The sequence below is a fragment of the Echeneis naucrates genome, chromosome 22 (assembly GCF_900963305.1).
Source record: "Echeneis naucrates chromosome 22, fEcheNa1.1, whole genome shotgun sequence".
Taxonomy (NCBI): Eukaryota; Metazoa; Chordata; class Actinopteri; order Carangiformes; family Echeneidae; genus Echeneis; species Echeneis naucrates.
The window spans coordinates 11,838,119-11,859,749 of NC_042532.1; the positions used below are offsets into that span (position 1 = coordinate 11,838,119).

The 21,631-nt window shown below is 42.0% G+C and overlaps 1 protein-coding gene across 1 annotated transcript in view; it reads right to left on the reverse strand.

The window, feature by feature from the left end:
* Positions 1 to 20,276, reverse strand: part of LOC115036276 (fibroblast growth factor receptor-like 1) — a 28,940-nt gene extending 8,664 nt beyond the window's left edge. Inside the window, exons 1-3 of the mRNA XM_029494403.1 lie at positions 20,012 to 20,276; positions 19,219 to 19,314; positions 1,885 to 2,157 (exon numbers count right to left, since the gene is read on the reverse strand). Of these exons, the coding sequence (XP_029350263.1) occupies positions 1,885 to 2,157; positions 19,219 to 19,303 (358 nt within the window). The 5' untranslated portion in view covers positions 19,304 to 19,314; positions 20,012 to 20,276. The remainder of the gene's footprint in view (positions 1 to 1,884; positions 2,158 to 19,218; positions 19,315 to 20,011) is intronic.
* Positions 20,277 to 21,631: the final 1,355 nt, after the last annotated feature.

Here is a 21,631-nt window from a genome sequence, read left to right on the forward strand (position 1 = left end):
CTGTACATTTTCTTTCATTTGTGTTTGATCATGTCTATTATAACTTCTCGGCTGGCAAAGACTGAGACTAAGAATGTCCCTGATAAAACTAACTTCTGTTAATATATATATATATGTAAACTCCACTATGAATAGGATGGCATATTAGGCTGAGGACAAGATATCTTCATATTGTTTTTAATGTTTCAGCTGCATCAACAACACATATTTGTGTTGCTGTATTGTATGGTATATATTGGGTTATGTATTATGTTTTCATCTCATATTGCATTTTTTTTAAATCACTCACTTTTTTGTGTCTTACTTACATTTATGCCTGCTTGCCTTCAGAAATGAACACTCACCTGTTGTAGTTATCTTTCTCCATCTTCCAAACGGTTTTTAATTAAACTGCTTTTAGTGGTTACACTTCATGACAGGACACTTCATGGACAGTTCATACAATGGATAAGGCACATTCTGCTTTTTTTATTTTTTGTGACCCAGAAAATATGGCAAGATCCACTTGCTGGCATGTATGGGAAAAAAAACAAAAAACAAAAAAAACTTTCTTTAAGCCTTAAATGCCCTCCAAAAATATCTGCTTTTGGCATGATGTGAACATGTGCTGACCTATGTCATTTCTTGACTCCCATGACTTTACCTTTGAAGACTTTGATGTCTCACTCCATCTTATGAAAGAGGAACCAAACCAAAAATTCTCTGGTATCCAATCAGGACAATGAAGCAGACTTAAAATGACAGCATTGGGAATATCAATTATATGCCTGATCCTGAATTTGTTCTATTATCAGTTCCCTCTAAGTGCAATGCAGACATACACAAAGCCACATCTGACTTTGATACTATATATCAGAACTCTACAATGAACTTTGACATTATGGCCGGCTCGTTGCCTCCATCTCCAACCTGTCATTTTAGCACAATCAGCAGACACCCTCTCTTTGAACTCAATGACAACTTCACATTGAGGGAGACTAAAATAAACTTCAGCCCAGTCTATTCCCATCTCATGAGCACCCTTTATTACAACAAGCGGCATTTTCTGAAGTGCTGTGTGTTTTCCAAATTTGCCTGATTATGGCTCCTCTTCTGAAGCACAGCTGTCACAAGACCAGGCCATAACTCCTCTTTGCAGAGACAGGGCAGACTCTGGCCCTAATTAGGCATCTTTGAATAATTAGACTAAACACAACCTTCACGCTCCACTCTGCCCATTCATCATGCCCTGCACTAACACAGAGGAAATGCACTGTATGCACACACACAAAACTAGTAACACACTCAGTCAGACTGTGCTTAATCCCCCAAGCCCCATTCAACAGCTGTGTGAGAGTCTGAAGACAAACCGGCACTATTACACTGAATATGTTTCTTATTGTGGAGCTGCAGACCTCCTGCCTCCACAGAGTGTAGCCTAAGGAAAAGGAAGAGCTTGAGATCCAATTGAGTCACAGAGGATGAAGTAGTATGAAACAATATCCCACGCTGCTGTTGACTTTGGGCAGAGAGAAGTAGGGGCTGCAACACATACAATAGATGACTGGATCAGGCTCTAAACCTCAATAAATCCACTTGTTTTAGACCTCAAACTCTGTGAGTGATGCTGTCTTTTAACATTTGAACTGGAGGGAGACGTTTGCCTGCAGGGAGATTACAAATGTGTCTTCAAAACACAGCAGGGGATGATGTGGTTTGACCATACAAATTAGAGGCTGACGTGGTCTCTGGTTTTGGTTACCACACAGGTGACTTCATGTTTTTAAGATGCTGAATTGAGTTTACATTTTTAACAAGACTGAGATATTTTACAACAATCAGCGAATTCATTTCAGGAACCCAAATAAAGTCTGATTATACAAACTGAACTCCATCTGCACTCACCAATCACAATGAGGGTGTAGTTGATGTTAACACTACCGAAGCCGTTGGTGGCTTTGCAGATGTAGGTGCCTGTGTCATCTGCTTCCACCTCCTTGATCTTTAGACCCATGCGTAAGATCCGGAAACGGATCCAGCCACTGTGGATGTTGCGTCCATCTTTGGTCCACATAATTAGGGGTGGAGGGTCTCCTTCCACTGGACATGGCAGCTTGATGGCAGTCCCAATCCGGGCTGTCTGTCTGTGGGCAACCTTCTCAGACACTCGTGGAGGTCCTGAGCAAACAAAAATCAGATATTTTTATGAATAAATTCTTTAAAACTGTAATATGGTTTCACAAAAGTAAAACAAATCATGTGGTTATATCTACAGCCCACAAAAACATTGGAAATGGGATTGCAGGATGTTATCAATATTTTGAAATGGTATACCGCATCTTTAACCATCTTTGCACCAATAAATCAGAAGTATGTTCATTTGCAGTTGCCCAAGGGTTGTATTCTTGTCAAGACAGAACCACAGTAGAGAAACCTATCCAGGCCACGGGTTTCCAATCTTTTCAACAGCACAATGTCTAAGTGTTCATGTCTTAGATATTTAACCCTTACCCAGTAACTAAAAAGAGGGAAATAAGTATATAACCGACTGCAAATTTAACAACAAATACACCTCCAGTACAACCACTGGACGAATCTGAAGGTTAGACCGTTTTACAAGTAGACATTTTAGCCACCCTACACGCTACATGTGTTTATACGTTAAGTGTACTTAATCAACTGCACTGTACAGTACTGAAATATACTGAACTTTATTTCCACCAATGAAATAAATACGTCTTGTTTCGCTACTAGACACAGCCCTAAAAATATGGGCATTTGTAGTCAGATAGAATTAATTTGTCATCTTTTTGTCTGATTATTCAGAAAAGTTGAAACCAGATTGTAATAATTGGACATGCACTGTCGTCCACTGCCTGCACAGAGAGGGTAAAGAGTTCTGCCTTCGGTTCTGGCGTAGCGTGCAAGAGATCAAAGCGATGAAGGGGGTGGGTCACAGTCAGACGGACAGCAGCCTGTTCTCCCCGCTCTTAATTGGCTCAGGTCTGCTCCCTCAGATCTGGTGAAGTGAAGCGGGCCGAAACACCCTGTGATGGTGTTAGGAGGCCTGCGCTGCTGCTCACATAGCGCAGAGGTTCAGCTAACGCCCGACCAAAAACTAAACAAAACCCTGAATTACTGAGCACACTAGACACCGAAGAGAAACAGGAGATTGAGGTGGGGTGAGAAAGGGGGAGGATATACAGCGAAACCCTAATGCTGCAACAGCCCTCAAAAGTACACAGAGCACAGCCTGTGCCTCAGAACAAATGGTAGCAGTAGCAGTAAAAACAATGGGGAGGGTAAGTACACATGGCCTCTCTCAACACATACACACACGCTCTAACACACATATGGAGTCACATTCCTTTGGTGCATTTCACACATGTGGTAAACAAGAAGTTCATTATACTGATGGGGTCGAGGTGGGGGTGGCACAGGTAACTTCATCTTGGTCATTTTATCCATCACATTGCTAACAGCTGTAACTCAGTCGCAGGTAAAGCATCTGGATTTGAAGTGGTGACCTCAGAGGCTAAAGAAGTGAGAAACAGCCAAGATCAATGTAACAAAACAATCAAATCCTCCTCCCTTTCTGTCCTTATGCCTTTCCCAACCATGTGCGCAAAAGCACAAGCACAATTTTCCTTCCTCTCTATGAACGGCTTTTCCTGGTCCACAGCATGCACAGGAAATTGGAAGTGTCATTGTTTATGTCTGTGGAGAAAAAGCAACCACGGTCTTTTTGGCTGTTGTCAGTTGGCCCGTATCTCACTCCTATCCTACCAGGAAAGCAGAACAGAGGCACTTACTGTTTCTACTCTGCTTGAGGACGACAACCAGGTTACAGCATTGGCCTGGCATTGCTTGGGCCCACGTGGACAGAGTTGATTCCAAAAGACTGAACCGCCTTGTAAAAACATAAATTCATTTCTGCCAATTCTCGAACAAATAGGCTACAGTTATCTCTTCTGACTTATGGTCCCACAAGCCACTCAGCAATGTTCTCTTGTGGATTAACAAAGGGGATGAAACAAAGTTTCAAAACATTGACCCCGCATTATCAAACAAAGTCATATCTTGAAAAGCATGTACTTCCCAACAAAATAAAAAGAGGTATCAGTAAATGAGAATTACTTATGAAATTAGACAACACTCCATGGAAATGACCATTAACAACAAGGATTTATAGTGTATTTGTTTCCAAAATAACAAAGACAAAATGTCCACCAAGTTTGATTTGAATATTCTACTGACACACTGAGGTGAAATACGAATGGGCAAAAGTGTCCCTATCACACACCTGAGTCTCAGTCGTCATCAGTCCTGTTTAAATACCCCGGCTCTTCCTTCACTCATCGCCAGATTGTTACAGTTATCTAAGCGGTAACCAGTGCCCCGTAAACCTTCTCAGCGACTTATCCCTACGGTGTTTTTTGCTTCTTTTGGTGATCTCCAGCAACCCTCATTCTCCGATCTCTCCTCAGGAAGACCTGCCTGCTCGCTTCCACCTCTCTCCTCCACGGAACCGTCTCCACTCCACCGGCATCTCCCCATTTTCCCGGACTCCATTCCCCTCCATCCTCACTTCAGCCCTAATAAACCTTATTCCTACCACCATCTCAGCGTCGTCCTCTTTGGTCCTCACATAGAATAGTTCTTTACTGGGTTGGCACAGGTCTCCTGAGGGATTCTTCCATTGCAGATTTTTCCAGCTAGTCCAAATTGCGTGGTTTCCGAGCATGGGCATTCACTTTGAGCACCTGCAACACATTCTCAATCGGATTGAGGTCTGGGCTCTGTGAGGGCCCCTCCAGGACCTTGGTTTTGGTATCCTTCAGGAACTGTTGCACCAATTTCGATGTATGCTTGGTAGGGGTGGGAATTTTTTACTATCTCACGATTCGATTCAAATTTTTGGGGCTATGATTTGATTCAAAATCAATTTTCGATGGGAAATGATTTGATTCATAATGATTTCTGCTTCAATCTATAGGTGTTCAAAGTATCCTCATGATCTATTCCAGTCTGCTTTGCAAGACAGAATGGAGACATTAAAGTATCTTTCTCACATTTATTAAGTTTTAAACATTTATCCATGCTCAGATGGAATTATTGCAACTATTGCGTAAAAGCAATATCACATCTTGATTAAGTAACTAAAATAAAAGTGTGCAGTTAAACATGGGTTCCCAAAGTGCTTAATCCTCATTTTGCAAACCTTGCACACTGTGAAGCTCATGTCAAGCTCAGTCTTACTAGGCATTCGGTAAATAGGGCCCTATAAAATCCGTGATCACGGAATCTCAATTAGACATTAAAAACAGAATTCATTATAAACACTGAATAACAGAACTGGTCAACATTTTACATAACAGTTTTTTTTTTCCCCAGAATAAAAAGGAAAATGCTCCAGGGGTCACTAATAATGCACGTCCCCCTACCATGAATGAATGTGGTGACTTGAGCGTAGTGGGCACGGTTACCTTTCAAATGTTGTGCCACTCTTTGAGTATAGGGGTTCTTCTAGGCCTGAAGCCCACCACGATGGAGAGCCCTCACAACTGTGTTCCGTGAAACATCAACTCCAGAAGTGGCCAGGTCAGGAACAATCATCTTGGCAGATGTCCGGAGCTTCTTGCTGACATCTCTGACTATTTTCCTCTCTAGAGTTCTTGAAATCTTGCGCTTATGACCACGCCCAGGTTTGTTTCTTACAAAATCTGTCTTCTTGTACTTGGCAACGGTACAACGTACAGCAGTTCTAGACACTGTGAAACGCTTGGAAAAGGCAGTATAGCCTTCCTCCTTCCCATGGGCCTCTACTATCTGCATTCTGAACTAAAGACTAATTTCCTTTGTCTTTGGCATGGTAAGTAAAAGTTGTCCCTCTCAAGAATGTGTTCAAGTGCCCTGTTCCTTGGAGTCCTTTTAAGCTGATTGAATGCTCAGGTGTTGTTAGTAAGGCAATTGACTGCACAGGTGTGGTTTGAAAGCAAAAAGTTCACATAGGGTGGGGGAGTAATATTATTGACCACCCCATCATGGGGGCGATTATTTTTGAACACCCTATTTTTCACTATACTTGAGTAAAAGTGAGCCTAAAAATTTATTTTATATTCCAAACTGTACCAAAAGCTACTAAATAGTACTGATGAATGTTTGATTATATAGTTTTAGCAATGCTGCAACCATTGGGAAGAATTTTAGTAAAATGTTCCATTATTCCCGGGGGGCTAATAATTTTGCCCTCAACTGTACAATCAATGCCAACTCAGTCTTTCTGGAGGATTTTTTTTTTTTTTTAGTTGGACAACCTTTGGTTTGCGCTGCTATGAAACTTGATGAAAAAATAGCTAACTAGCTTTGTCAAAAACACAACAGTTTTAACATAGCATATATAAACAGATTTCAGAAAATTAATAAACAAAATAAGAATAAAATGCATAAAGAAATTACCCACTTCAACTGTGTTAAAGGTCTGTGTGATCTGAAACTTTAGTTAGTCAGGAAGGCTTCAGCTGCTGAACTTTTCTGGCTTCATAAAGTAAATCTTTGGCTGGTTTTCAAAGCATAAGGAATGTTCAACAAATAATTTCCTCCCTCCATCTCCGCTCCTATAAAGCCTTTTGAAGTCCTTCTGAAAAACAAGGGATGAAGAAGTGCTGAAATCAAGGACGTCGTCTGAATAACTTAATAAGTATTTGTAAGTGCTTTGCATGACCATCACCATCCTTTCTTCACCACTCCTCCACCTCCTCCTCCCTCTCAAGGACAGGTTCCCTTAACCTTGAAACTGAAAGCTCTGAAACCACACAGAGGCCTCTGTGGCAAATCCAATTGTGAGAAAGGGGGAATTATTGCCTCATCTGCTTGATTGTAAGATGCACAGATCAAGACGTCTAAAACGAAACAGGTAATCACTCCACAGGGGAGGCCAAAATGCACTGCAGCTGCACTCTTCTTTGCTGTTTTAGCTTCAGCTTGCCGAGGCTCTTTCATGGTTCCTGAATGTACCACTTTGGGCCTCTTCAGAAGCTCTGATGAATAGGAGCCAGATTTCTGACAATCTGCTGAGTATTTCACAGTGTATACTCAAATCGTTTGAATTGTTAGCTTCTCTGCAAATGGAAAATGATACATACGACCATATGGGCTTTCCTGAATTGCAGCATTGCTCCGGCGCTCCTTATTATAGCTGAGCCCCATGTGTGAATGGAATCTTTCATGGCTCAGGAAGAGGAGGAGGACGACTGGCGACTCACAAAATTAGCTCTGTTTTTCTTTGCTCAATTTGGTGATGGATTATTTTAAGAGAAAGGGGTACATTCAATAAGGGGCATTCTTGTGATTTAGACTAAATATAGTCATTTTACAAGAAATCTTGTGAGCAGGAAGGTTAATGAAATGTTGATCTGATGTGCAGGCATCCATGGAGGGAAATATTTTAAGATACGTCAAAATACAAATCAAACAGAACGCAACACAGAAAAAAATAAAGACTACAAAGCCTGTCAGGATTGAGCAATGATCAGATGTGCTGGCACCTCCGTTCTCATTTATTTTCTTTTACAAAACACCTGTGGATTTGTAATGATGTGCATTTTTCCTTCCATACAAAGTTTTTTTAGTCATTGAAAACACGTCAATAAAGGGCTGGCTTGGCTGCTGACAGATGCTCCAATGGCGAACACCTGGAACTTAACCAACCACAATGAGAATAACTTTATAATGCACGCTACACCATCTACCCAGTACAGGACATGGTAACTCAAACAACACTGTAAACATATTGTAATAAAAAGGATTTGGGCCTTAATCTCCAGCCAACTGCAAGAATTTCTTATGCCTCAAAAGGCTTTTGCACACTGGCAGATTGTAGTGATTCATTACCTAGATAAACACTGATCTAAGTCAATGTGTCTTCAATATGCAGTATTTACATAAAGGATAAGAAGCGTAGAGACAGAAAGAAGCTGGAGAATGCTGCCTCCTACTCAGAAGCACTCTCTTAGACCTCAAACACAAGAGAGCCACATTTAATGGAGCCAGTGCTTCCAGGGAAATATTCTATCATGCATCTCTTAAAATCTCAAGATGGGAAAAAAGTAAGTGCAGAGGAACATTAAATGGGATGAAAGAAATGCACACACATAAAAATAAATGAAAGCTCGAAACCAAATCCAGCGCCAGTGACTTAATTTGAGACTGGAGGGTTTGGGTGAAGGCGAAAGGTGAGGCAGACATGGCAGCTCAGGGAGTGTGTGAAAGGCCGAGCTTCTGTTCAGAGCCTGTTGCTGCGCTCAGCTATACATTTCAGAAGCTGAGATAAAAATCAGCATAAAACAGTGTGAGGGTGGAGGGGGAGGGGGAGCAACTTGGCAATTCAAGAAAGGAGGCAAGGTAAGTTGAGGGAGAGTGGGGTGCAGTGACAGGGTGAAAGGGGACGGGATATATGGAGTGCTGGTAAAGGCTGTTCTGACAGCAGTGGGGCAGCCGAGGGTGAAAAGTGTCGTCTCTTCTTACCCCTCCAGACGTCCTGCCCAGCAACTTCACCTAGTACGGTAATCAATACCTGTTTTTCTCCCCTCTCCACTTTCCAATCAATAGATAAGAGCAGGGTAAGACCAGTCTGGGACAAAGGCTCTTTCTTTGGTACCATCTGATGTGGGCTGAATAGCAACTTCTTCAGTGGTGGGAATGGTACGGGAGGAGCTATTGGGTGACACAGGGACTAGAGAAACAGCAGGAAGGGGTGGCATAAAAACAAAGAGGTAAAGAGAATAAGATGCTCCTGTCAGATCTATCTGATTAAAGGAGAATCACTGGAATAGCATCAATGCTTATTTTCAATGAATCTGCACAAAGCTAATGGCTCCAGAACAGCACGGTGCTGCCGAATCTTTATCAAAAGAGACAGGAAAGAAAAAAGGAAAGAAACTGAAAAATTACTCCAGCGTCATAAAGCTTCTAGAAACATCTCCATCACGCAGCCTACCCTGAACAGGCCCTACTGTGGAGTCTTTGAACTCTAAGCTGCTATATTTCATTAAACATGACTGCCTTCTCCTGGCCCCAGCTTCCTCTGCCACAGAAAAGGAGTATGAGCGTGAGTCTGTGTTTTTGTCCTGTCATCTGCTGTAATATAGAAACAAAAATCAAGGCTACACCCACAATAAATCAGCTTGATTGTCAATAAACTGCAGAGGTCATTTTTCTGAATTGTGTTCCTTTCTCATACAGCAGTGTACAAGCTCTACTGAAATAAAGACTACCACTAAATGTAAAAGATTACGGCACTTCTATGAAACTGTACAAGTTATGGCAGGATCTCAGTTGCTCACTAACTCCTTATAAATTCCTCACTGTATATTTTATTGATACTTTGACTATGTGAATGGCCTTTTTCAATTCAGGTGAAGGCCTTTCCATAAGGCATCTGTACTTTTCCAGACTTCCACAAACATGGAAAAATATGGAGCCACCCTTATGGAAAGTCCTTCACCTGAATTACTGGAGGACTTTCATATAATGTTTTTGGAGGAACTGTTATGTCTCATTACTTAACAGTAAATAAATGTTGCGGTGGAAGAGTTAATAGCCTGATTTTTCCAGTGCGCTACCTGCTTAACCACAGTACAGAAAATGGGCATTTTCTTTCTAAAATGGCCACTTGTGAGGATATTATTTACAATACAGGATAAAGAATAAAAACAATAGAACATCAACCTTACCATTTAACATTTTGACCAAATGGCCAATATAAAAAATGCAACAACAAAAAAAAAAAAAAAAACACAACAGAGAAAACCTGAGATTGAGAAAAATGATGAATGCATTACAACTGTAACTGGAAGGGTTTTTACTATGATTTGCAGACTACAAGATGTTTCATCCCAAGAACACAAATTTAACTCATTATGGCCCTTAGATATTGAAAAAGTACAAAGCTCTTGTTTTAAAAATGTTCTCAGTGATCTCAGTTAGCCCTAACTGAGAATGATTCAGGGGCATAACTTTTCTTTTAATTCAGAGTGTTTGCCCTGTCACGAGGAGAGCACAGTGAACGGCACCCTAGTCGCTTTATCTCACTCCATTAGGCTGCTGCATACACAGGGGCTGAGTATGTGCTTAGGGCCACTTATCTGGGAAGAGGCAACAGGAGGGAGGCTGGGAAGAGAGTGAAAGGCCAGATAGAGTCACAGACAGAGAAAGAGGGGTCAGAGGAGAGGAGAGAAAGAAAATGAAGTAGGGTGAGGGTGAAAAAGAGGAGAGTTGATTTAGAGAGTGGCAGGGAGCAGAGGGTATGATGGCAGAGAGGCCTCCTTTAACACGCTGCTCATAGGGAGATGAGGGCTGAATGGGGGAGTGAAGGGGGATTAGGTGGGCCCTGGCGGCAGTAACCAGGAATCCCAACAATCTCACACCCCACTCCCTGGCCCAGGCTCTGCCTCACCCACATGAAACATTCAAACAGACCTTTCTCTCTGCAATACATAACAGGGCACCAACAACACCTGTTTATGACAGTCTGTCTAATATGTTTGGAGATGGACCAACCACTTGGCACTGAGAAGGACATAGTGTGAACACTCACGTGTGTTTGGCTGCCCGGCACTTCATGTTATCTATTAGTACACATTAAAGATCTATAGAGCTGAATCAAAATTTGTCATTATTATCCACCACCTGTCTCAAATAGGAAAGGATGTTAAAGATTAAACTCCATGATGTGGGATTAGTATTTAACCACATGCTGCTTCCTGTTTGGGAGCCTCCTAGGAGGTCACAAGATAAATCTCAAGAGGTTTTAAGATGGCAAACGGATCAGGAAAGCACCACAACAAGACCTACCAGCTTCTGGTTGAGTGCCTCCGCCAGTAAATCTATCTTCAGGTTACATCCCTGCTTATTAAGACTCGTATAAAAGATTAACCATTGGTGTAAAACTTTTCGGTGTAATTCTTAGGTTAGGGGTAAATAAGTATTTTGTGCGGTTACACTGATCTTGACCTTTGACCACCAAACCTAATCAGTTCGTCCTTGAGTCCAAGTAAATGTTTGTGACAAATTTAAAAGGCTTCCCTTGAGAAGTTCTTCAGATATCGCCTTCACAAAGCCAAACCCATATCTTGTTGCTCTATACCTTGGACAACGGACCCAACAGGACACCCAATTGATGTAAAAAAGACGACAGCCTCCTTTTACATAACATCATGCAAATTTTTAAGACGCATCGTATTCATGTGTTGTGAAATATAGTGGTCTGGTATGTAGACACCCTGAACCACTCATGGCTCCTGTCCAAACTAAGACCATAAATTCTGATTTGGAGTAACAAAAACTACAGAAAGAGGGAGGGTGAAAGATATCCAGGTTGCACTACCAATTTTTCCTAATTATTAAGTATAACAATGACAACATTCAACAAGACATTTTTCCTTCCAAACTACACAAGATGTCCTTTCCATTCATTTATACTATCTGATCAACAGTTTAAACTGAAGCAAGCATTTGATTCAATGTCATTTCAATGTCAATGTCATCTTAGATTTACTTCACTGGGAAACAAACAAATAGTGGACAATAAATTCCTGAGGCCTCTCTCCACACAACAAGCACTGATTTTGTTGCTTCATGGCCTTAATCAGTCAACAGTGAGGTGCATCCTGCCACTCCCTACATGTCTCCTCCTCTAACCTTCCTGCATTCCATAGTGGGAAAAAACTAACCCCAACCTGCTCTTTGTGTGCAGTTGACACAGTTGGAGTCCAGTCTGGAGGTTTTGAATGAGATACAGATGTCTTATTAAGTCCAGCCAGCATTGCGATGCATTGGTCTGATGTTATAATGGCTGGCAGAAAAGCACAAAGGCTGTAAAGAAGGGTACTTTCAGATAGACATGCTGTCAGCAGCAGACCACAGTGTTTGTCCCTGCATACATTGTGGATGCATCTGTGTGATGGTGATGATGAAGAAGACGGACAAGCCTGGTACTGAGTGCCCCTCATTTCTCAGTCTCTAGAAACCGTACACCAGCATGCAGTACAGTTTGAGGATCAGCCAGTCTCCATGACACTGGGAAGAGCTTTACACCAGCGCCTTTGTCAACAAGGTCTTTTCAGGAGGGGGCCAATGACAGACCGTGATGTAGCAGGAGTGTTTGGGCAGAATGGAGTGATTCAGACAGGATCGGTAGGGAGGGAGAAGCAAGGAGAGGAGCGGGTGAGGGAAAGAGAAAGGCGAACGAGACAGAGACGAGACAGAGTGGGGCAAAGGGGGGAGAAGCAAGGCGAGACAGACTGAGGGTGTGGAGGAACTGGCAAAGCTCTCACTGACAGCAATGGGGCCTCTTGACAATCCAGGAATATTGTCTGAAATCAATCTGTCATCATGGAGCTGTTGAGCCTGTCATTACGATGTGGTACTCGCCCTTTCACAGTGACAATTTGTTCAGTGCTTTCTCAGTTCACCTTACTACTAGGCAGCCCAAAGGTCACAGCCCTCAATCCATCTCTGTCTGCCAGGCTGGCTGTCTACATCTTTGGCGATCAACTGTCCACACATAGTACAGTACTTCTATTAAAATGACCCGCACACAATGGACATCCTGCTGCATGGACTTCTGTTACATCATAAAGTCTCCGTTCAGTAAATGTAAAAATACCAGAGAAAACTAAAGCAAAAAGAATAAGAGGCTAAAGTCATGCTAGTGGCTTTGTGATCTTGTATTCAAGAACAGTCTTCTCTTCAGGCAAATGATGATGTGCCCACAATGCTAATGCTAGAATATTTAGATGCTTCCCATTTTAGCTTGGTATAAAAATAAAAAAAGCTGTGGTGAAATACTGACTTAATGGGGCACTTACAATTTAAAAAATATTATAATTTTATGGAGTTACAGGAGGAATAGGACCAAAGTTAATCTGATTCATTAATAGGAGAATATGAATGTCTATACTTCAAGGAAATTTGTCTTATAAGCGTGTTGCACAATGACTCATGAATGTCACGCTGCTGACATGTTCTACCAACATAGAGTGAATGGCCTGGAAGCCATGAACATCTGTACACAATGTGCTGCAGACCGATTAAGTAGACATTGAGATATTTCAACGAAGAAGTGGAAGGTTTCACCTGGCAGGTGAATAATCAGAGGCTCACAGAATTAATCCTCAAGGGAGCATGAATAACTCCAGGAAACTTCATAGCTATCCATTTAATAGTCATCAAGATGTTTTATTCAAGCTTCACAAAAATCACGTACCTACAGTAAAAGTGAGAGGATTACAAAATCCTCTGGGAGCTGTGAATGTCTGCTAAAGGTTTTATGAAAACCCATCATGTGCTTGTTGATATTTAAGTCTGGGCCAAAGTGTTAAAGGATCAACCGCAACAGGACGATTAACCCAACAAGCTGACACTACCATCCCTACAAACTCTTTGTAAATCTGAAAGTGAATTGTTATAAGAGCAGCCAGTTCAGGTATTTATCAATCTAGACACAAATTACGTGTGAATGGTAGTGTCCCGATCTGCCAATCCTCTAAGTCCTAGTATATCCAGCCTTGGGACTGATCCAAGGCTCAAACTCACATCTCTGTGCATGAGGAAATTGAATCAGTTTCACTGCATGGTGCAGAATTCCAGTCTGGGATAGCAGTAGCCCTGCTATAAAATATGACAGATTATACTCTCTGCTCCTGAAATGATTTTTCCTCCCTTGTCCTGTTCCACTCTCTGAGTCAAAAGCAGGGACATATTTTTCCATTCATTACAGAAGGAACGGGTCCTTTGGATGCAAAATCTGGGCCCCAATACTTCCTTGTCTCAACTTATGCAGCTGAAATGGCTGCTGCCGGAAAAGGGGGCAAACAAATTTCATAACGACAGCCTATATGTTTGCAATGCAAACCTTGCCATTTTGAGATACTGTGACAAGCAATAACCCTGACCAGACTCTTTATAACTCCAATCAATGGGGACAATGCAAAAAGAATTTCTGAGGTCACTCAAAAGAATCAGTAATGAACAAGAAAGTGGAAGTGAAAAGCCACAAAGCCCTGTGGGGTCTTATTGAAGCTCATCAGAGGTGAACTGAAATGGGGAGGTGGGCGTCTTAAAGGGGTGTCTACGGGTGTGTGTCAAAAGCAGCAGAGGCCTCATTCAGAACTTTTTATCCCTGCCATGCCCTGGCTTGGTGTGTGTGCGGAGAAAAAACCCAGTAAGAGAGAAAGAAGAGATAACAGAAAAAGATAACAGTCTAGTGTCAGATTATAAAGATGACTAATAATAGTCCAAAAATCATAAACAGAAAGAAAACAATGTGGTACTTGATGGTACAGTGAAGTAAAAAACAAAACAAAACTCAAATATAAGAGAGTAACTTGATCCTGAAATGATATGCAACAGGTACCTCTGTGGTCTCTGATTTGGTTTTCTGATATGCCAGTATGAGACTACAGCGCAACAGACTCTAGCAGGCTGTGGCAAGTACAGCAAACAAGCACATACAGTAAGATGGGGCAGATAATATTTCTGCACCTTAAATCTGCCTTTTATTCACTAACATCATGATGACAACTGCTGGACTTGTCCATACCTGCTCAGTCCAAGTAACATCCTGTGGGCCACCATCACATGAGTAGTGTAGTGTAGATCCCTTTTTTGAGACAACAAAAGGTTGCTTTGGCAAATATTTTGCTGTTTTTTTGGGTCTGAACTCAACACTCAGAGTACACAATGCAACAAGGACTCAGTGTGGAAAGGAAAAGAAATGTGGCAAAACAGCTTCAATTTCTGCACCCCCTGACTGCAGCTGTGAACGGACTTGTGGTCATAATGATAAATCTACAAGTTAAAATCCACAGAAAAACAAAACCGGCTTCTCCTGGTGAGGAGTGAAAGATTGGAGCAATTGGAACCTCATCGTTTCGCTTACGAAAGTAACTGAGTGAACAGCTGTATAGCACAAAACTAAAGGGGATGGGACTTCTCTCAGTGACTTGACTCCTTAAAAAAAGGGAAAACAGAGCTGGACTGGGGAAATGAAGGAGGCTTAGAAAGACAGGTTGCGCAAGACAAATATTTCCCACTGTGGGGCTGAAATGCTATTGTAAGGTCACTTGTAAGGGTCCAGTGAGGCGGACCCTCACCCCCACCTACAAGCTTGCTTCCAGTTGCTCGGTCAGTTTAACTGGCCAAGGGTTAGGGTGTAACACAGCAGCCTACAGTGTCCAGTATCATCAGGTGCTTATTAACACTAAACAGCTGTCAATAAAGAAAAACTTTTATCAGTAAGACTGGTGAATTGAGGGAAGTCACACCAGGGAAGCGAATAAATTTGATTATCATTTGAATGACAACAATCTGACACCTCCGTCTACACAGCTCCACGGGTTTTGTGAAAGTTAACAGGAGCAAAAGGAATTCTATTTAACTGAACCCAAATCCATTCACCCTGCAGGAAGAGTGTGTGTGGTCTGAAAGCACTCCCAAAGCCAACTGCCCGAACAAACTAATGAGCACTGAACACAGAGACTTTCATAGATTTTCTTAGAATATACAAAAAGCAGAAAATCAGTGATCAGTAATGGATATGATGAACATGAATCTGTGAATTAGCATACAGCTGAAAGTGCCAAATGCTGCAGGAGGACAATGACTTGTTGAAATTCCACATGAATGCTAATTGGAGTGGCCATTTAAGTCAGTCAATGAGGGGAGTCTTGCTCACAGGGATTATATGACCCTGCTAAAGCAAACACCAACTGACCTCCATTATGACTACTTATCACAGCTACAGCCTTTTCCTTTCTTTCCCCTGCAAGGGGTGAAGTCTGACACATTCCTCTCTCCGAATGTTTCCTCCTGAACTGACAGGGTCAGTAGTGTGTGCTGATAGACGGGAGACATGAATTGTTATAGTGGTAGTAACATTATTTCCGTGATAGAAACAGAGGGATCATAACAGGAGGAATATTATTTCCACCTGGTTCAGAAGAGAAGGAGGTGGAGCAGGAATAGTAGTTGGTATACCTCTGAGGTTTTCCAAATTGCCCTGTGCTCCTTGGATGTCTCATTATCATGACTTTTCTCATGAGTAATTTCAGCCTGGTTAATAAAACACACACATACATTCAGACGCACAAAAGCAGTGCTCATTCACTCTCATAACTTCTTCTCACGCACCTCTAAATGGCAGCGCCTCAGTAAAGCAAGTCCCCCGTCTGCTGTGAGGTCTAATAAATGGCAAAATAAGTCCATTCTACAGGGATAGGGAGTGTTTAAAATAAATTACTGCTGCCCTGTCCAACCTGGGGGGACCACTGTTCATAATAATCCATCCATTGTTCTCCACCAATGAACACGGACTCAGCAAATAGGGGCTACAGAGAGCAGAGAAAGGCTGGGTGGGAGTTAAGGTCAGCTCATGCCTTGTTTTAATGACAGCACATTAACTTAACTCACTTCCTTCAACTTAACACTGGTAATAAACGGGAGGAAATGCAAAGAGAAACAGGGCGAAGGAAAGGGACATATGTAAGAAGGGTGGCAGTAGGTTCTGGTTGTCTGGTTTGGGAAACACTGAAGGTTGGAGGTGTTGAACCCGTTGCACTGATTAAAGTTGAGGGAAGGGGTGAGGGATGTTTGACTTCTCCCAAGTGTAGGCAGAACAAGAAATTGTAACTTGAAACTGATTTTATTTCTAATGCCTAAATGAAGCATTTAAGTGTGAGTGAAGCTAGCATTGTTAAAAAAAAAAAAAAAAAACAGTTACTTACTAGCAAATTCAGCACTTTTGCCCATACCTCTCCTCTCACTAGCTTGTCTTAAAAACCAGAACACCACAGATACACCTTCTTACTATTCAGCAGCTATTTAAAAATAAGCGGACGTTGGGGCATTTGGTTACTGAGAAACTAGCCTCATTATGGTTAAAGGAAATGGAAAACTGTCCGAGAGCCAAATGGTCTTGTGATTTTAAGAGCCCTTAGCATACAATTTATCTAGTACCTTCTTGTTATGAGACCATGATGTAACTCTGTTATAAAATGTATATTTTCCAAATGGGGTTGTAGAGCAGCGTGCATGCTCTAAACTTCACCAGATGCTGCAGACATGAAACAAATGTGCATGGTGTTATAAAAAAACAACCTGTAGATTCATGTATATGCACAAAAAACACAGTTGTATTTCATGTCTGTTTCTAATTAAAGTGCATCAAAACCCTACAATACAGTGTGTGTGTTTGTGTGTGTATGCTCATTGTTAGCTTGCCCTTGTGCCTAACAAAGACACCTGGTGCCTCTCTGTTTCTCCCAGGGTCCATTTCTCCAGATCCATATGTCCCGGCTGCTGCATTCCTCAGTTAGTGGAGCCCAGTGGTCCCCAGGCCTGTCACCACATTAGAGGCTCTGCTGGGACAGATCACTGAGCACCTCCTCCAGCTGCTGGGGGTGGTGGAGCACCAGAGGGGGAGGAAAGAAGGCATTGGGACGAAGGAAGTGAGAGGATTCCTAGGAGGGGTCTTAATAAATAATTCTTGCTTGGCCAGTCGCAAAGTCGTGGCAGTGGCAAGAGGGAGGGATCCAAATGTGAGCAAGGACATGTGGTAGGGCAGGGGGTCCTGGTCAAATGTCGCCTGATGATTGACAGCAACAGGCCTAAATTTGTTCACCGTCTTCTCTCAGGTATTGTCTAAAATGTTGAGGTTAAGTAACACCTCTAATGTGTTTTTACTGTACAACACATACAGTACATCATTGGAGGTCATGTCCTTTATAATTTAGTTTACATTTTTCAAAGAAGTCCTTATACGTTCTTAAATTTTACAATTTTTCTGTCCTTTGCTTTATAAAAAAAGCAGACATTTGGAGTCTGACTGTGTTTCACAGGATTTCAGCATCAAGCTGTTGCATTTGGACTGTAACACTCAACTCAGTGTTCTGGTGCTTCTGCTGGGAGAACTGTGTGATATTTACACCTCACAGAAGCATTGTTCAGAATCATCCCAGAAAGACCGTCTGCCAAATGTGTAACTGTTGATGTGTCTATTTGTCTCTGCATCTGCAACCACTTATGAAAAACAGACATGCAAATTCTTTCTTTTGTGCAATAAAAATCTGTTTAGAGCCTTTGGACTTCCACTCTCCACTATCCTATTGGATTCCCCTTTGGGTTTCTCTGACATCTGTTAATCTGTAAACATGCAAAATTGCCTGTCTAATCGTATTTAGCCTTCATGTCTTGTTTACTTTTGGTTTAGTCGTGCCGTGAAGGCACGGCTGCCATGCTGTGAATGAGGCATTGTCTGCAGACCCACAGATCTAATCTCCCCCTCCAAACCGCTGCCAACCCCCTTCTGCTTTCTCTACCTCAAGTCCTGATAACCACATGCAGGTATTGCACCTATCAGACGTCAGCTGAACCTCCGTGCTGGGCTGGAGAATAAAGACAGCACTCTGGAGCCTGTGTGATTTGCTAGTGCGAGGTTGTCAGGGGATATGTGTCTGGCTTTCAGATTTCTCCCATTAAAACCGGAGTTCAGTTTCAAGTTTTGCCTCGGTCTTTGACTCAAGCCACTGGATTGCATCAGACATGGTTCAGTAGTCAGTGATGGTGGATGAAATCATAGAAATTGCTTTGACAGTTATTCGCAACCTGTTGACAAGCTCACTGCAAGTTGTTCTTGTAAAGCAAAGTATTGATACTGGCACAATAAACAGTGCAGTGAATCGTGGTCAGACTAAGGTCTTCCACTCTGGACTCTGTTCCAGTCAGGAACACACACACAGAAACACACAGAGGCTGATGTGAGGCAGTTCCTTGGTGGGAGAGCTGGACTCTAACACTAACTTGTGTTCTTTCACCCTGGGAAGCTGATGGATGATGTTTGTTTGGTTTAGCTACAGTGAATGTGCACACACACATTCTCTCACACACACATACATACCCAGCCATGACTGAAAACACACAAACTGTGTGTAGGGGTAAGCTTGCCCTCTCTCATTCCCCCACCCCATGTTGATTTTGGGCTGTGTGTAGAGTTTTCTTGTGTTTTAGTTTTCCGCCTTACTTCTCTGTGAGAAAATGTTAAGAGCCAACTGAGACTTTCTTCATACTCACAAGAAACCAGCCAGTCAACTCAACTCATAATGTGCTATGAATCTGGTGCTGCTTTCCAAGTTTAAGGTACGCAATGTTAGCAAGAAAGAACGTTGGTTAAACAGCTCTTACCTCTTGCACAGTCTGTCAGTAAAACTGCCTCAAAGATGAATAGCACAATTTTCAGGACACCCATAGTCTCCACAGACAACTTCATGTTTCCTAAATCTGAAAGACATATGGATGCAGTCAGGCAGCGTATATATGCACATAGCAGGACCAATCCACTGAGAATAATGTCATTACTGGCTTATAAAAAAAATGCATGAACAATAACATTGCAATCAACGAGTTAAACCAAGGACTCTAACAGTATTTATGAAGCAGTTTCCATGTCACTAATAAACCCTTTTTTCTTTATCTGACCTCAGTAGTTCCCAGACTGGACTCCTGGGATCTGTAAGAAAGCCTAAAGACTTCAAGCTGCAGCCAAAATCAACTAGAATGAATCTACTTATGACAAAATAATTTAATCTAAATTCAATTTCAATCCATAAACAGTAAAGTAGCACTGCTTAAGCGTGTGTGAGAGGTTTCACTGTCCAGCTCCAGTCAGACTCCGGTCTCTGGTCTGGCTGACACTTAATACTACGGGTTGGAAGTCTTTAAGGGTCCTTGAAAAGTTTAAGGAGTCAGTCATGCCTCATACCTGTTTCCAACATGTGGACTGCTCATATATCTGGGACATATGATCAAACAGTTAACCAAGTAGCTAACGGTGCATGAAATAGTCCCCGTTTCTCCAGTTTATCTGAGCTGAACTTCAAGTTAACTTTCTCCAAGTTAGCACGGCTCACCTGTAGATTTGATAAAGATTTTTTTTTTTTAAGGGGAGAATCACACTATAAGTGTGTCAAATACATACCTGGGTATTGGATGAATTCAGTCAACCTTGTGTTCGTCTCTTGACAGAAGCGTTTTTAGCTTTAGTCCGTGTGGAGTCCATGAATCAAAGTGACAGTGGTCGCCTTTTCACCGACCTCCAGCAGACCAGGGCGCGCTTCTGTCTGGAAAAACACGGCGGACGAGGCGGTGCAGGCCGGACGCCTCCATGGAGGGTGAGAACAAAACACTCATGTGTGTATTAAAATAAAGTAAACACCAAGCGCGGTCCGAGCTGTGTATTTCTCTGTCGGCCAAGTGACTTTTCCAGAGCTCACACACACACAGAGGCGTGTTGTCCGTCCCAGCAGCTGCGGCCGCGGACCAATCAGAGGCCGCGGAGGCCGGACACGGTTAACTCTTTATCTGTCGCGCGCTCAGGCCTCCTGCTCGGCGTCGGTCCGGACGGGAGAGCCGATCAGAGACGGCAAAATAAAAAATCCTCACGGCGTCATCACTTGGAGGTTTTGGGCATTTTATTTTAATTACAGCTTGACTCAAATCCCGATGTTTCTATTAAAACATTAACGCCAGGATTTTACGAAATGATCCCTGAAACTATATCAAATTTGCAATATTTTATTTTCCGGGGTTGTTTATATAAAAATTCAATGAATGAGTTCTGTATCTATCCGAGCTGTGATTGTTTCTCATTTTTATTATTATTAATATTATTATTATTATTATTATTATTATTATTATTATTATTATTATTATAGCACACCCTAAACACGTGCCGCCATCTAGTGGACTCCGCCGCGGTCACCAGATCAGCTCCCATCAGGAAGGCAGCAGCACAGATCAGGACAGATCCTGGACCAGTTCTTTGCTTTTTATCCAGTCCTGGCAGCCTTAGCAAGCCGTGCAACTTTATTACTGCACACCTCAGTTTGATTTACATTAACAAGGAATTTTAGGGTCAAAATGAGAAAACTTCCTTAATCTTGTTAACGATTTTACGGGTTTTAGGTTTTTATAGAAATTTGTATAAATGAATTGTGTTTAAGTCCTAGGCTGGAGCTCAGTGCAGCACAGGCCCAGACTCAGAGGGCTTTGTCTTGGTGACTATAGTGAAACCTTCAGAGAATCTTTGGAGAACATTTGCTGCAGGGTGAAACGTTCTTGGAGCGTTTGTTAAAGGTTAAACTTTCACAACTAACATTTGCTAGTCTGTTCTTCAATTCAATCCAAAGTGGACAGAACATCCTCAGAATGTTTGGTAACACTTCAGGTCCGCTTTATGAACAGAGAAGGGGTAAGCTGGTGCACTGGTGGTGGTGCAAAAAAAGTCTGATATTTGTCTTGCATTTCCATCATTACAAAGTCAGTCTCCAATGTGTTCAAAACAATCCCGTTGAAGTTGGTGACTCAGAAATGTTAACTGTGCATGTGGGAGCATAAGGTAATGTTATTTATGTTTTAAGTTAGATTTTCCTCCTACAAAATAAGAAAAAGTACCGATAATGAGAATAATTCAAGGAAATGTGGATTTATAGTTGAGTATTGCTGATGTACTTTTCCCTCACACTTCAATAAGTTCCCATAAGAACCACAAAAGACATTACACAACTGTTAGTTAGTTCATAGGCTTAGTGGGACATGA